The sequence below is a fragment of the Amblyomma americanum genome, chromosome 2 (genome assembly GCF_052857255.1).
Source record: "Amblyomma americanum isolate KBUSLIRL-KWMA chromosome 2, ASM5285725v1, whole genome shotgun sequence".
In the NCBI taxonomy this organism is placed as follows: domain Eukaryota; kingdom Metazoa; phylum Arthropoda; class Arachnida; order Ixodida; family Ixodidae; genus Amblyomma; species Amblyomma americanum.
In genome coordinates this window covers 52,540,124-52,555,135 of record NC_135498.1, presented here as the reverse complement: position 1 = coordinate 52,555,135, position 15,012 = coordinate 52,540,124, and the positions used below count along the sequence as shown (strand labels likewise).

At 46.1% G+C, this 15,012-nt stretch overlaps 1 protein-coding gene across 1 annotated transcript; it reads left to right on the top strand.

Moving 5' to 3' along the window:
- The first annotated feature begins 10 nt into the window (after window positions 1-10).
- On the top strand, window positions 11-13,074 carry Dbp80 (putative ATP-dependent RNA helicase Dbp80). The gene is made up of 7 exons (XM_077654353.1): window positions 11-224; window positions 292-403; window positions 471-920; window positions 5,627-5,804; window positions 9,597-9,997; window positions 11,283-11,474; window positions 12,173-13,074. Exons 1-7 carry the CDS (start codon window positions 162-164, stop codon window positions 12,232-12,234), a joined length of 1,458 nt encoding a protein of 485 aa, XP_077510479.1. The 5' UTR covers window positions 11-161; the 3' UTR covers window positions 12,235-13,074.
- Window positions 13,075-15,012: the final 1,938 nt, after the last annotated feature.

Genomic DNA, 15,012 nt, shown 5'->3' with positions numbered 1-15,012 from the left:
TTTACACTGCCTACTTCGCCTGTTTTTGGAGGAAATCTTGTCAATGCTGCTAACACTAACATCCGCCCATCCACTTCATTTGCAGCGTTCGGAACTTGGAGCGGGGGAGACCTGCGGTAAATTCACTGAATCTGAGAACGGCCAACTGTGACTGAAGCAAAATGTCAAGTTGGGCGCTTGACGCCGATGAACAAGAGAAGGTTCTCTCGGGTCTGAGCGACCAGGTAGAAACCGGCGTGGTCGGATGCGTCGCAGTCCGCTGACGCATGTTTTTTCTTTTTTTTATTTCAGGTTAGCGGCGTCAGCCTCGATGGGTCCGGCGACACACTTCGCAACACCGATGGGGCCGGCACCAGCGACGGTGATAATGCACAGCCTCCATCCGCCAACAGCGATGAGCCCGGTAAGCGCTGTCAAATAAGTTTTAGGCGATCGGCAAGACCACCGCTTGACAACTGATCTCGTTGCAGAGGTCTCAGCGGCCGAAGCGTCCCTCATGCGGAAGATACTTCGTTCGCGGCTGATTCACTCTACTCACGATGTAGAGGTGCAGCGCAAGGATCCCAAGTCGCCGCTCTATTCAATCAAGACTTTCGAAGAGCTCAAGTTGCGACCCGAGCTGCTGAGAGGCGTGTACGCGAGCGGCTTCAACCTGCCGTCCAAGATCCAGGAGACTGCGTTGCCCACGTTGCTAGCAGACCCGCCACAGAACATGATAGCGCAGTCGCAGAGCGGCACAGGCAAGACTGCTGCGTTCATTCTGGCCAGCCTGAGCCGAGTGGAGGAGGAGCAGCGCTATCCGCAGGTGCTGATCCTGTCTCCCACTTACGAACTTGCCATCCAGACGGGCGAGGTGGCCAAAAATATGGCTCAATTCTGCACTCGCATCACGTTCTGCTACGCCGTGCGCGGAGTCACCTGTAAGCTCCCTTTCCCTTTTCGTGATTCATTCTGTATGTTCGGCCGAAGTGTCAGCAGAGACATAGTTGAACTTGATGTGGCATGAACTTACCTTTCCTGGCTACAGCTAGGAAGCTGCACTTCGGTTCCATAGTTCAGGTGCTTGTGGCAGCTGCAGGAAGGGGTGACTTCTATCCACTCTGGCAGGGGCCATATGATGAAGGCCAGAGTAGCTTAAAGAATGGCACCTCTGTAGTATTGAAATAGGCTGCCGTAATTATTCTGACCTCTTCAGGCCATGCTCCAAGCCAAGAAGGGTGCAGCTTTTCAGTTAGATTATAGAGTGCACAACCATAGAATGCACAACCATGGTAGACTTTTTGACTGATTTCCTATCCTCCTTCATTTGCACAATCTTAAAACATTTATTAGAGTTGTATGTGTATTGTTGAGTAGGTCTGTCTGAAATGATGCAGATTCGGGCAGGAGGTATTATTCCTGCGTTGATTATATTGGCAGTTGTTCCCGCTGTGGCTCATGGGTTAAGCAATGTATATCTTTTACTGTTGTCCTAGACGACCAGTGACCTTTGAGAATTTAAAAAGTAGACCTCCTAAAGCCTTGCATTGGCCTTTTGGCTAAAATCGGAGTGTAGAAAGGTTTAGACAGTGTGGGCCCAGTGTAGTTACTTCGCACATGATGTCACAAGTGCATCTTTGAGTGCAGAGGCCAGCTTCTACCGTATATGCGGGAACCGTTCGATGATAAGCGGATTAGCAAAAAGCCCCAGTTTTCGCTGCGCTTTCTGGTCCCAAAGATGGTGGCCACTGTGACGTCAGTGCAAACTACATATTAATCATTTAAGTCTTCATCCAGCTACATAAGCGTAGGTTTGACATGCAGACTGAAAATGGTCAAGAAGTCTCATATTTCGCTTTTGGAATATTGTTAACATGCAGTGCACAATTGGGACAGGAGATGATGGCTTCTATTTACTTTAGCTGTTCAGGAGAGTTTATTGAGTGTAAACGGCATCACCATTGTAACTAAAAACTCACATCAGTTAGCTCAGGCATCATTCGTGGTGTATGGGTAGTGAGTACTCCTGTGTACATGTCCGGTCTGTGTGGTCATGTGTTTGGAGTAGGCCTTGGAGAGTGTGGTTGGAAGGTGGGTGGGAAAGGGGCGTGGGAATAGCAAAAAGTCTGGGAGTGTTTTCCTTAACTGGCTCTGCTTTTGTGTGGAGGGTAAGTGTGTAGCACTAAGTTTTAGTGCACAAGACTTCCGATTAGTTTTCTTTCAAAGTGACACATAGATGTGTTCAAGTGTATAGGGCCTGTTCAAATTAACCTCATTGAGAAAGTAATTACTCTTGGTCCTGCAGTAGCTCTTTCACAACAGAATAAGTACTGCACACTTCAGTGGATGGCTGAAAATGATCAAATGTTTGTGGTGGCACAAAGGGACTGATGGCAGACTCGAGAGCAGGTAGTGGCATGCATTGTTTGAAGCCAGAGTGCTTGCCTTTCATGCGGCCTGTCTACACATAGTGCTGGCACTTTTGTAGTTTAATTTTAGGAGCGCATACGTTGGGACGTAACAGTGCTACAGTTGACAGTGCTTGCATAATTTGCACTCTTTTTTTCTTTAAATTAAGGCTTCAAAAAGGGGTGCACTAATTATGCGAAAATTTTTGGAACCCGCCCTAAAAAGCACTACAGAGGTTATAACGCGCAATATATACTGTATGTTGCCGCCTGTATGTAGACCGGGCTGCCATCTCGCATCCCTCGTATACCAAAAAAAAGGAAACCTGCGCCGAGTATATGCCCAGGGACTTCGCTCTTCAACTCAACAAAAAAAAAGTCGCCATTGACCGCCTCCCCACCGTGCGACAACGTGACTCACAGCCTTAACTCTCCCCCCCACCCCCCTCTCTCATGCCTTTTGCATCACAGCTTTCGTTCCTTTGACCCCCTCCTCCCCTCCATACTTAGAGATGCTAGCTACTGCCCTCAGTCACCCCTGATGAAGGAGCCGAGTTGGCTTTGAAACGTTGGGTTAAAGTTAGTTTTTGGTTGGAGATGTGCAGTTTATTATAAGTCTTCAAAAACAACCAGACAAGCAAATCTGTCGAAATGTTTAGTTTTCAATGATAAGAAGAAATACAACACGCATACCTCCTCCCTCCCCGCCCTACGTTATGTTGTTCCCCGCGTGTTGGCATGACGCCACGTGTGCAGCTCGAAGCAATAAAATCGCAACAATACAACCACTAAGTCAGCAGTGGGAGATAAAGGGCGTGATAAAATGCCGCCTTCGCGCGTGCCCGGCTGTCTGTAGGGGCAAACAGAACAGCAAACGGTTTGGTAGTTTCGGATTTGGGTGCATGCGCAACTGATTGTCCGGGAAAGCGACCACCAGTGCAAGCATGGCAGGTAAACAGCGCATAATTCGTGCCCTCACCACTTGCACCTTTTGCAACCACGTACGGCAACGCGACCGCACCGATCTTGCCATGCCCGCCTTGAACGCACCCGCTTACATGCTCTGTCGCAGAAGTGAGCGCAAAATATGCGAGTAAAAGTTTTTTTTTTTTTTTTTTCAGAAATCTTTCTAAAATGTTGGGAGTGCTGAAATTATGCGAGTAATTATGATTGTTAGTTCTGGGCTGTCATGCACACAGTGCGGTATATAACTGCAAACAGTTGTAATAGTCATTTATCCCAGAACGCACTGTGAATGTTGCTTCAAAATCTGCATTTTACAAGCAGCATGTGCCGCATCTTGAGTGATGCAGATGAGTTCTGGTTTGTCATACCTTTAAAAATGCGAGCACATGTTGGACATCACTGCAGATCCAACCACTGGAAGCACACGCACAAGTAACGGAAAGATCTGATGACATTTTGAATGCATTGCAGTAATTTTCGGACCTGCTTTTCTGCCATGTGGGAAGGGCATTGCGCTATACTTTCTACATGATACTGTAGAGGAGGGTTTCACAAGCTCGAATTTTTGCTGTACTTACTCATGTTTTGGTATAATTTTAAGACACTAAATTGGTATTTGGTATAATTTTAAGACACGAGAACCATTTCAATGGCAATTGAGATTTGCCGTGTAGCAGCAACACAACTCTTTCGAGTTTGATGGTGATTGAGAATTTCGAAGGCCCTCGACTTGATGGCCATTGAAACTGGCCATGTAACAGGGGTATAAGTCGACTTATCCACTGTTTTCATATTATAACATGCCGTCTGCGTTTTTTTTGTGTGTGCCCTCAGCTATGGTTGGTCTGATCTGTTTGAGGTTGCATTATAATCGTAATAATATTTATTTTCAAATTCTCCTCAGTTCTGTCTCCCTCTTATGTTCGTGCAAATATAATTTTTCTGTCATACTGTCGTTCCTCCTGATGTCCGTAACAATAGCATAAGAAAAAAGAATGTGGCTGCTAACACAGAATTCCGGAAAAAATTCTTAAATCCACGATTTTTTGCAGAATTGTGGAAAACTAGGGGCCCTAGCCATAGCTTCTGCAAAGGCTAGCCACCAAAAATGCAGGTAACTTTGCCCTAGCAAGCTGACCAGAACTCTTGCAGCCAAACGCCCTCGGCGTCAGTGGCTTGTTCTAAACAGCTGTGGCAAATTTGGTTTATTTTCTCATATGTTACACGTGTGCAAGACGCAATGGAGAAAGGACACAGTGCGTTCGACATCAAGGTGGACTTGTGAGCCAGTACGATAAATATTGCACACTAAGTGTGATCTGTTGAGGTCTACACAGTCTCGAAAGGCTTGTAAAGATGCGCATGGGCTACAGTTTGGTGAACATTATGTGAATGCTTCAGGAAAGCCTATCAGATAACCATCAATCATTGCCATCAATCATTGCTTTTGCTGCTCTTTAAGACATCATAATGAAACCGCTTTGTAGCATGGAAATTTCGGAATTTATTTTTCAGTGAATTCAGGCTTTCACCATGGAAGCTCTGTCCATCCCATGGTGCTTCCTTTACACTGTGTGATGGTATAAATTGTTCATGGGAACAGTTGGTTGTTTAATTGTGGTTATTTGCAAAAATTTGCTATCTCGAAAAGTAAGCCATCTGCAGTGTGCAGGATGGATATTTGTTACAAGCGTTCATAGCAAGATGGCTGCGACTGTAGTGGAGGTTGTCTTACACCACAAGAACTGTTTTTTGAGGTGGTGTTTGAATAGTCCTCCTAGAAGCCGTTCAGAGCAGGAGATTTCTGTCATACATTACGAAAATGCCGCTGGGTGACGTTGGCCGTAGCCCACATATCTCTGCGTGTGTCATATAGCTGAGCCCTTTTTTTTCCCAAGCAGCTGCAGACTGCTAGCAACAAACAGCAAGGAAAAGGGAGGTCATTAGATGACGTTGTGTCATATGACATTATCTAGGTTGAAATTGGTCATGTTGTCGTGGCATGTGACATGTTCTTTAGGGTCGAAATATTTCATATGGGGTTATGTGGATGTGCTTCACCAGAAAGGGGCACTTGGGGCTTTATATATACATTGGCTGTCTGTGCATTTGCAGTGCCCTGGTGTGTAGCGTGCTTTCTAATGTGGAAAAGGTTGAAATGAACTGGAAGACAAAAGTTATCAAGCTGTGGTTGTGGTTGAATCTAAAAAGCACTTGGACGCTAATTGTTATTGTCAGAATTGCTTGAATGGGGTTGTTTTGGCACTTTGCAGTCTCTCAAGGAGAAAAGATCGAGGACCAGGTGATCTTGGGCACACCAGGCAAGATCATTGACTGGGCCTTCAAGTTCAAGTTCTTCGACCTGTCACGCATTAAGGTGTTCGTGCTGGATGAGGCAGACATCATGATTGCACAGCAAGGTCACCATGACCAGTCTATACGCATCCACAAGTAAGCTTCTCATTATTTTCGTTGTTACTCCATCCTTCCCACTGCTACCAAAGTACAGCACTTGCCTTATGATGTTATAAGCTGCCTGCTGGAAAGCTGACGCAATCATTTTAGATTCCACCATCATCTGTGGACCTTGTTCCCAGCCACGGGGCAGCAGAATTTGCATTTGCTTGTGATTGGCCGTCAAAAACACTGGCCTTTGACTGCCAGAGCCTCTTCATTGCACCATTTTGGAAACCCCTGTAGGTCTCGCATATCGAAATGCGGCACTCGGATTGGTCCAAAACTCTGAGGTTCGCCGAAAGGCATGCCATTTGCTGCAGCCAAATCTATCAACTCCTTAGGACACACAAGACACTGAAAAGGAAACTTGCTGGGAGCCACCTGCAGCTATGATTTGGTTCCGAGGTTTTGATTCGGTCTTTGTTCAGTATCTGATTTGATTGAAAAACTATTCACAGCTAGTGTTACACAATGTTGGCTCACAGAGAGACTTGTTCATTTGAGTAGGGAACAAAAAAAAACTAAGCAGGTGGTATGCGATATCAAAATTGTGTCCTCCTTGCATGGATGCTAGCTTCCCACGACGCTTGTCATTATGGAATACAGGCTGGCATGGAGGTTCTTCTTGTTGCCTGTGGCAACATCGCAGACACTGCTGTGAACAAGTGGGTTATTGCTTAAATTCTGGATAGTTTGAATTTATCTTTTCATTTTGTAAAGGCATTTACGTAATGTAGGCTGCAACCACTGTTTTGTCTTCCAAGTACTGTCCGTAACCTTGCTACTGGTTGTGGACAAGCCAAGAGGCATTCTAGCGCTGTTCTATCTTTGAAAGAATTGCAGCAACTTTCTCGAACCGTTCTGTAGAATGGGCGTGCAATTCTGCTGTGTCCTTGTCTGCTCTACGACTAAACTCATTGTCTTTGGGAATAACTGAAATACCGTATTTACTTGCACAATTAGTGCCCTCGTGCAATTTGTGCTCCCTAATTCACCCAGGTTTATAAAAAACAAAAAGTTACTCGCATGCTTTATTTACGCTTCCTGCTGCGCGAGACCACCAGCATGCATGCGGGAGTAAGCAAGGCAGGCTTGGAAGATCGATGCAGTCATGCCGCCGTATGTGCGGCTATGAAGAATGACTAGAGGACACTGTTTTTAAAGATTAGGGTGCCGGAGCCAACGTGCCTCAACCGCCTTGATAACCCCTCCCCTTGCCTCTTCCACCTCCTCCTCCTTCTAGAGAGATCTGCGCACTCAAAAACAAGTCGGCACCAGCTAAATAGCCATGAAGGAGATAATGATGGTAGTAATGAAAAGAAATTAAAAAAAAGCGATGGCTAGCATTATTTTCTGCATTGAAGGCGTGCGAAGGCATAGCAGCTCTGCAACGGATGCACCACATCACTCGCTTCTTGCCCGGACGCGAGAGCAAACATTACGTAACCTCCGAAGTGTGCGTCGCGTTGGAATCGGGAACTGCCGAACTGTTGGCGGCCCTGTTTGCCTCTAGTTGGTTGGGCCGCACGCAAGGGCACAGTTTTATCGCCTTTTACAGTAGTATCTGGATGATAAGATGCAAAAGCACCGAAGTTTGGGCCAGTTGGTAATCATCCATCTTGAGAAAACGAAGCAGCACGAAAAAACGGGGACGAAAAAGACACACATACGAAAGAGACACACAGCATTCGTCCTGTCGTATGTGTGTCTTTTTCGTCCCCGTTTTTTTGTGCTGCTTCGTTTTCTCAAGATGATAAGATCCCGGTTGGGTATGAATTTTGGGATGATACGAATTCGTAAAATGCCCTGGCTAGAGTGAATTGTGTGCACTGGGCAGGAATTCAGATGTTACGAACACCCCAGCACCCCATTGTGGATGATGCGAGTGCGCGAGCCTCGACCGCACACTCGGGCATCAGGTACTTGAGGCCCTTGCATCGCTGATGTTGTGATCACTAGTTGTGCGGTGCGCACTGCAAGTAGTGAAGGGGGTGCACAACCCGTCATCGCCGACGTCACAGTCTCCAGTTGCGTGGACGCACAGTTGGTTAGCAGGGAGCGGCAGCGAGTGACCTACGCTACACCAACATTGCGAGTCGGCGGCAGCGCGCGACCTGTGCATTGCCGGTGGTGCCCGGCCGCCGGCAAAACCTTGCCAGCCGAAAACAGCTTGCCGCAAATTCTGCATATGAATTTGTTCGTTTTGGATGGTGCGCGAATTTCGGATGATATAAATATTTTTCATGACCCCGTGAGATTGGTATGATCAAGATTTTACTGTATCTCCACTTGCCTCTGATTACTGCTTTACGGTAATATTGTTGTGCATTAATCATTTTGAGCTTCACGTGTGCCGTCATGCCATCCTGCGGGGAACTATGGAACAAAGTGTGCAGTAAAGTCAACTTTTTTGTTCTACTTAGCGATGGGTGTGAGTAGGGTTGAGTTATATTCGGAAATATATGGTTTATATTGCATGTTATGGCCTTTGTAAATGAATGTTTTTAGGACATGTTTGCAAAGTCTTTGTTTAATTTGTGCACTCTCATTTTGAAGCTTTAATCTAAAACAAAAAAGCAGCGCACAAATTATGTAAGTACGGCAAGAACACATACTTTGTTTTGTGAAGGTCACACAACAGTCGTAACTTATATAATTAATCATCTTCTGTTAGAAGTTATTTTTAACCTTGTTTACAACTTGAGGAGGGGTCACAAACATCATAACTAGTTGTAGTTTTTACTTTTTGGTAAAATGTCGCTAATTCGACTCCCATCAGTTCGGAAATCTCCAGAATTCAGAGTGCTGACGCTATCTTGGTGAATGCCCATGTATGTCTCTGGTGTTGAATGCTCCATAACTCAGATAATGTGAGTCTGGCACAAGTTCATTCGAAGGGTGGCTGTCTCGAGGCACGGCATACCCGGCAAGCAATCATCCAGATATTATCCCTCAAGCTTGAGGCGCATAGTGCACTGTTGCTTGTGTATGCTGACGTGCACACAGTGGCAGGCATAACAGAGTTTGGAGGGGCCCTGTTTGCAAGGCCTGGAGCAGCCTAGTGTGGCAGCATAGTTTTGCGGTTTCTTTTTCTGATCTTTGCCACCAGCCTGCAGTGATAGCATGGCGATGGCAGCTGTTGGCTGCAAATTGGCTAGCTGGCTGAGCCGAGCTGCGTACAGTTTTGGATGCCGATTAGTAAGTTAGTGGTCTTTCTTATTTTTTGAGCGCGTCTTGCTGTTCCAGCGCCGACAGTCATATTGCTTGCTTCCATCCATGACTTCCTTCCAGTATGTTCAAACTGCTCGCTTGTCGAAGTTTCCTTGTTGTGATTCCGACACTTGTGAGGTTCTACCACCACCGCGTCACTGCGTGAAGGAGGACCCAAAGTCTTGTACAGTTGTGGAGCAATTCTGCTGAGGCATTGCCGACAGTGTGCGCACAGTAGAGCATATAATAGAACTGCAAAAGATTGTTGTTGCTGTGCAGTTTTCGTCTCATAAAGAGGAGACCTTTGCCAAGTTTTTCACCAAATAAATTTACTAGATGAGAACGGGTTTTCGCTACTTTTTTTGCGGCCGTTTGATAGTTCAGCCTTATTCGGCCGTTCTTCCTGGTTCCTTGAAGTCTGAATAAACTAGGTTTTATTGTAGATATCTTCAGTGAGCAAAAGTATATGAACCAGGTATTTTTATTGCTAAATTCGTATTTGTGGGTTTGCTTTTGCTGTGGAGCACACTTAGAATGTGGTTTGGAGTGGTCACGTTGGAACCTGCTGTCTTTCAGGCGCCTTTCTCCAACTTGCCAGATGATGCTCTTCTCGGCGACATACGACAAAGACGTGATGGAGTTTGCCGAAATGATCATCTCCAACCCTGTGGTGATCCGGTTGCGCAAGGAGGAGGAAAGTTTGGAGAACATTAGGCAGTACTACGTGCTGTGCTCCAGCATGGAAGAGAAGTTCCAGGCCATCTCCAACATCTATGGCGTGCTGGCGATCGGCCAGACCATTGTGTTCTGTCACACACGCCAGTCGGCAGTCTGGCTGGCTGGCCAGATGACGAAGGAGGGCCATGCTGTGGCTCTGCTGTCTGGAGAGCTCACGATTGAGCAGCGAATTTCTGTGCTTGGCCGCTTCCGGAGAGGCCTTGAGCGTGTCCTCATCACCACCAATGTCTGCGCCAGGGGTGAGTCTTGCCTTGGCTTTTTTCTGCATGGCCAGGCCTTTGGTATTGCTTGTATATATTACTTGGGCTTGTTGGGGGATTCAGTGCTGCTGAAATAGTTCAGATGCAATGGCAAGAACAGTTACATATGGGCACATTTGGCCAACTTTGAGCAGAAGCTGTGGATGATCTCGTGAGCTGGTGGATTATGAGTCCAGTTGTTGAAGGCTGGGTCTACATGTGCCTTAGTTGGCACACCGTTTTCTTTTCTCTCGTTATTATTATTACTGTGGTTAATGTAATGCTTTCAGAACACTGTTTGGGCTGATAGCTGGGGCTCTTTGAAGCCAACTACTGCTGCTGCCACCATAAGAAATCTTAGATATTGAATTGTACATCGTGTGTGAAAAAAAAGGGAGGAGGATAATATACTTAGTAAGCTAAAGTAATGAGACAATGGGTTGGTGGTTTTTTGGAATCTCAGAATCATCACAGTGTGTAGTACTTTTCTGTAGACTGTGCCTTCTGTGGGACCTTCATGTCTTCAAAATATGCCCATGATTGGGGAAGGACGAGATAAATTGTTGTCAGTAGTGTGAAGGGCCACTCTCTTGATTTTTGACATTCTGTTCGGACCAGAAATCTATTAGGCGGCCATCTAGAAAGATGGATTGTTGCACTTTTGGTTGTATGTGATATGTTCTGGGAGCCATGCACCCTTTTTGGAAGCTGTAACAAACATTGCGTCTATCTGTACATGCGAGGATAGTTCTGCTAATGTGGGGAAGGGTGTAATAGCTTTTAGGATGGCCGTGGTTTCTACCTTTTTTGTAGAGGGTATTAATACATTTTCCTACTGTTTGTAACATTATGGGCATTACACTTAGTGCTCAGGCTGCATCCTTTCTCATGCTTTTAAATAACTCTAGCAGTAAAGCACTGTTACACCACTGTTTGCAGCCGCCATGGTGGCTCAATGGTTATGGTGCTCGACTGCTGACCTGAAAGACGCTAGTTTGATCTCGGCCGCGGTGATCTCATTTCGATGAAGCTGATATGCTAGACACCCATGTACTTTGCGATGTCAGTGCACCTTAAAGAATTCCAGGTGGTCAAAATTATCCAGAGCCCTTCACGACGGCGACCCTCATAGCCTGAGCCGCTTTGGGATGTTAAACCCCATAAACCAACCAACACTACTCTTTGCACATGTTGCACTCTTTCTTTTGCCACCTTGCCCAAGATTTGTAGATGCTGGGCTTACGTGGACAAGTGTTGATCAGTCAATATGTTTACTTAATTGCAGGCATTGATGTGGAACAGGTTACCGTAGTGGTCAACTTTGACCTCCCTGTGGACTTGAAGGGCCGTGCCGATTGTGAGACATACCTGCATCGCATTGGGCGCACGGGTCGCTTTGGGAAGTCGGGCATCGCTGTCAACATGGTGGACGGCAACCGGAGCTTGGCAGTCCTCAAGCAGATTGAGGAGCACTTTGGTGAGTACAGTTCCTTTTTACATGCGCAGTTGCCTTACGAAATTGCTGCTGCAGTGGCAGTACAGTGAAACCTGGTTAATTTGAAATCCAGATAATTCGGACTGCTAGACTGGTGGCAAACTCCCATGTATGTTACAGTTTGTATGATGAAGCTTCTTTACTGCGACGCCTACGCCAAGTAATTGTTTTGTGCAGCCCATTGCACTTTAAGTGACCAAAGGCAGTATTCTTTAGTGGATTAGGGGATAATTTGACTTGTGCAGTCTGGAAGCTCCCACCAATGAAAAAAAAAAAGCTGACTGCTACCATTCGCGAGCAGCTGGGGGATTTCTCTTTCTCGGCAACACCTTCACTGACTTAAACTGCTTTACTTGCACTGCTGCACTGAGGAGCACTTATTGCAACGGTGCTCCAATAACAACCTTGTGAAGTCAGTGTGATTTGTACTTGTGAAAATTTGTCTTAACCAAGGAGCGTGCGTGAAGCAGATCATAGCACATTATCTTATGATTTTATGCAAAACTAACAAAATTTTCTAGCATTAATAATTGTGTCTAAGAAATTGCCTTCACCGAGATTGTCTTAATGGATGCCTGCGGCAGTTTAAAAGAATAATAAACCAAGGAATGCACATGGCTTGTGTGAAAAGAGAAATCTGTGAAAGCCTTTGTTTCAAGCCTTGTGCCTTCATATTGCAGGGCGACCCATTCAGAAGCTGGACGCAGAAGACATGGAGGCTTTAGAGAAGATTCAGAACTAAGCTCAAGTTTCATCTGTTATTTGTAAAGATTTTTCTTCTGTTGTGCCTGGAGCCTCGTCATTGAATCAACATTTCTTCATCTTGGCCACTCGTGATACTATGGACTTGCTGCAGAGACTGCAGCATCTGATTGCATTGGACTGTACTCTATGGAGTATTCGCCACAAAGGACACTAAAATGTTTTTGTAGCCAGTGGCATTAATGTACGCAAGGCGCCTGCCTGTTCTGAGGACATTGCTGCATCTCATCCATCCGTGTGTTGGGACAAGCGCTTCTAAAGCTGTGCTTGAAGGAACCACTCCCCATTTCTTGGAAGCCATAGACGGTATTGCTAACAAAAGGCAATGTACCTTGGCATCGACGTTATGCAAAAGAGCTCCAAGGAAAACTGAAATGTTGCTTGAATCGTATGGGACGTTGATTGGAACCAAAAATTTGTCTACGGTGCTTTACAACACTATTTCATGTCAGCTGTTGCAGTGTTGTCTTTGTTGTGTAAAATTCATTTTGATAAAGGTGAGCTGCATTGGGCCAGTTTGTGCTCTCACAGTTTTGTCAGTTGCTGTGAGCATATCAATGTGGTTATTAGTTTTATCTGCATTTTCTCATTTTAATTGCATATTATGTTGGAGCAGAGGAGAATGTGATGATCTTCATGTGCCATGGCCTGGGGCCAAGAGAAGCAATTTTTGCTAAGACCAGCGTGTACATTTTAGTAGAGTGAGGAAGAATGAGTTTATATGGGACATGGCTGATGTCCATGACTGTTGAATTCAAAAACATGTGCTAGACAAAGATGGAATAAAAGCTGTGTTGACACCGAGGCACAGGTAAACTGAGTGCTGGGCAATGAATCTTGGCATTACTGCAATTTGTTGTTTGCTGCACTTGCTATTTTGTTGCAGCAGCATGGTATTGGTAACTGCAATCAAGTACTTTTCCTTTCAGAATGTTGACATAACCCTATTTTCAAAGAAAACAAAAAACTTCCCTGCGGACTAGTATTTGGTGGGAGTAATTCGTGATAATTAGTACATGCAATAGGCTCACTCTAGCAGTCGCCTTCTAACCCTTGGCAGCCCAGTACTAAACTATAGACTTTTTAGGCGATGAGTCTACTGGTCTATGCCAGATCGTACTTAATGTGGATTAGCTGAGCTAATCCACATTAATTTTTTTTTGCCCGATGTATGAAACGAAGAACACCCGAAGACCTGGGAGGATGGGAGATCCTGCTGCGCTCCGAGGACCCGGTCGTGCAGACCATCCCTATGGACCGCAGGAACATATAAACGCTTGAGTGCAGTGGGGCGCGCCCTGTGCGCTACGAACTCCTCAGTTCTTGAATAAAGTTTTAATTGATGATGAAGGATCAGAGACAGGGGGAACGTCTAATGGAAGCTGATGGTGTCTACAGCAACAGTAGAAATATGTTTCGAGCGTTGTATCCCAGATTTTTTTCACTGCTTATGCTAGAGGCCCGTGTGCTGTGCGATGTCAGTGTACGTTAAAGAACCCCAGGTGGTCGAAATTATCCGAAGCCCTCCGCTACGGCGGCCATCATAGCGCCTGAGTCGCTTTTAGACGTTAGACCCCCCAAACCAAACCGTACAATGCTCTTCAACATAACAGAATTTTGCATTTGAACTTCTTAAATTGCGCCTACCTCAGCCTGCATACATGACGCAAAATTACCATTAAAGTCACTTATGAACCACCCACCACTAGCACGTAATGGACGCCCCTCACAAACGGGGATAGGAAGATGAGCCCTACCCGCCGCGGTGGCTCAGTGGTTAGGGGGCTCGGCTACTGATCTGGAGTACCCGGGTTCGAACCCGACCGCGGCGGCAGCGTTTCGATGGAGGTGAAACGAAAAGGTGCCCGTGTGCTGTGCGATGTCAGTGCACATTAAAGATCCCCAGGTAGTCGAAATTATTCCGGAGCAACTCCACTGAGATGCCCCTTTCTTCTTTCACTCTATCCCTTCCCTTACGGCGCGGTTCAGGTGTCCGCCGAGATGTGAGACAGATACTGCGTCATTTCCTTTCCCCCCAAACCAAATTTCATTTTCAGATGAAAAAAAAAAAATGCCGCCACCGTCTCGAAGACGAAGTAACGAGCGTTAGTTTAGTTGTTTGGTTTACTAGATGAAGAAAGCGAAGAAGAACGCGCCGCTCGTGTCGAGAAACGGAATGTAATACCCTTTGAAACGGGGTGGATTGCCACCATGCTCGGCTACGCATGCACGCACTCCGCCTAGCGGAACGATCGCCACCTAGCGCTATCTATCAGAGAATTTACGATGCCCGTCTACCCATTGTCGAGTTGTGTGTCGGTGTGGGATTCCTCATTAATCAGGATATAGCTGGCAACGTAGAGGAGTTCTATAGTATTTACGAGAGGGTGGCAGCTATTGTAATTAGGCTGAATAGGAGGTACAAGCTGAGAGTGATGCAGGCCTACGCGCCTACATCCAGCCATGATGACCAGACCGTTGAAAGTTTCTATGAAGACGTGGAATCGGCAATGAATAAAGTAAAATCACAGTACACTGTACATATGGGCGACTTCAATGCGAAGGTGGGCAAGAAGCAGGCTGGTGACCACGCGGTAGGCGACTATGGGGTAGGTTCTAGAAATAGCAGGGGTGGTGGTGGTGGTGAAAGCAATTATTTGAAAATTGCAGCGAGATTGTGTGGGGAGCAATCCCTAGTGGGCCGCTCCCCTTACAGTACTAGGTGGAGTCCCTTATTCAGGGACCCCATTGGTCTGGG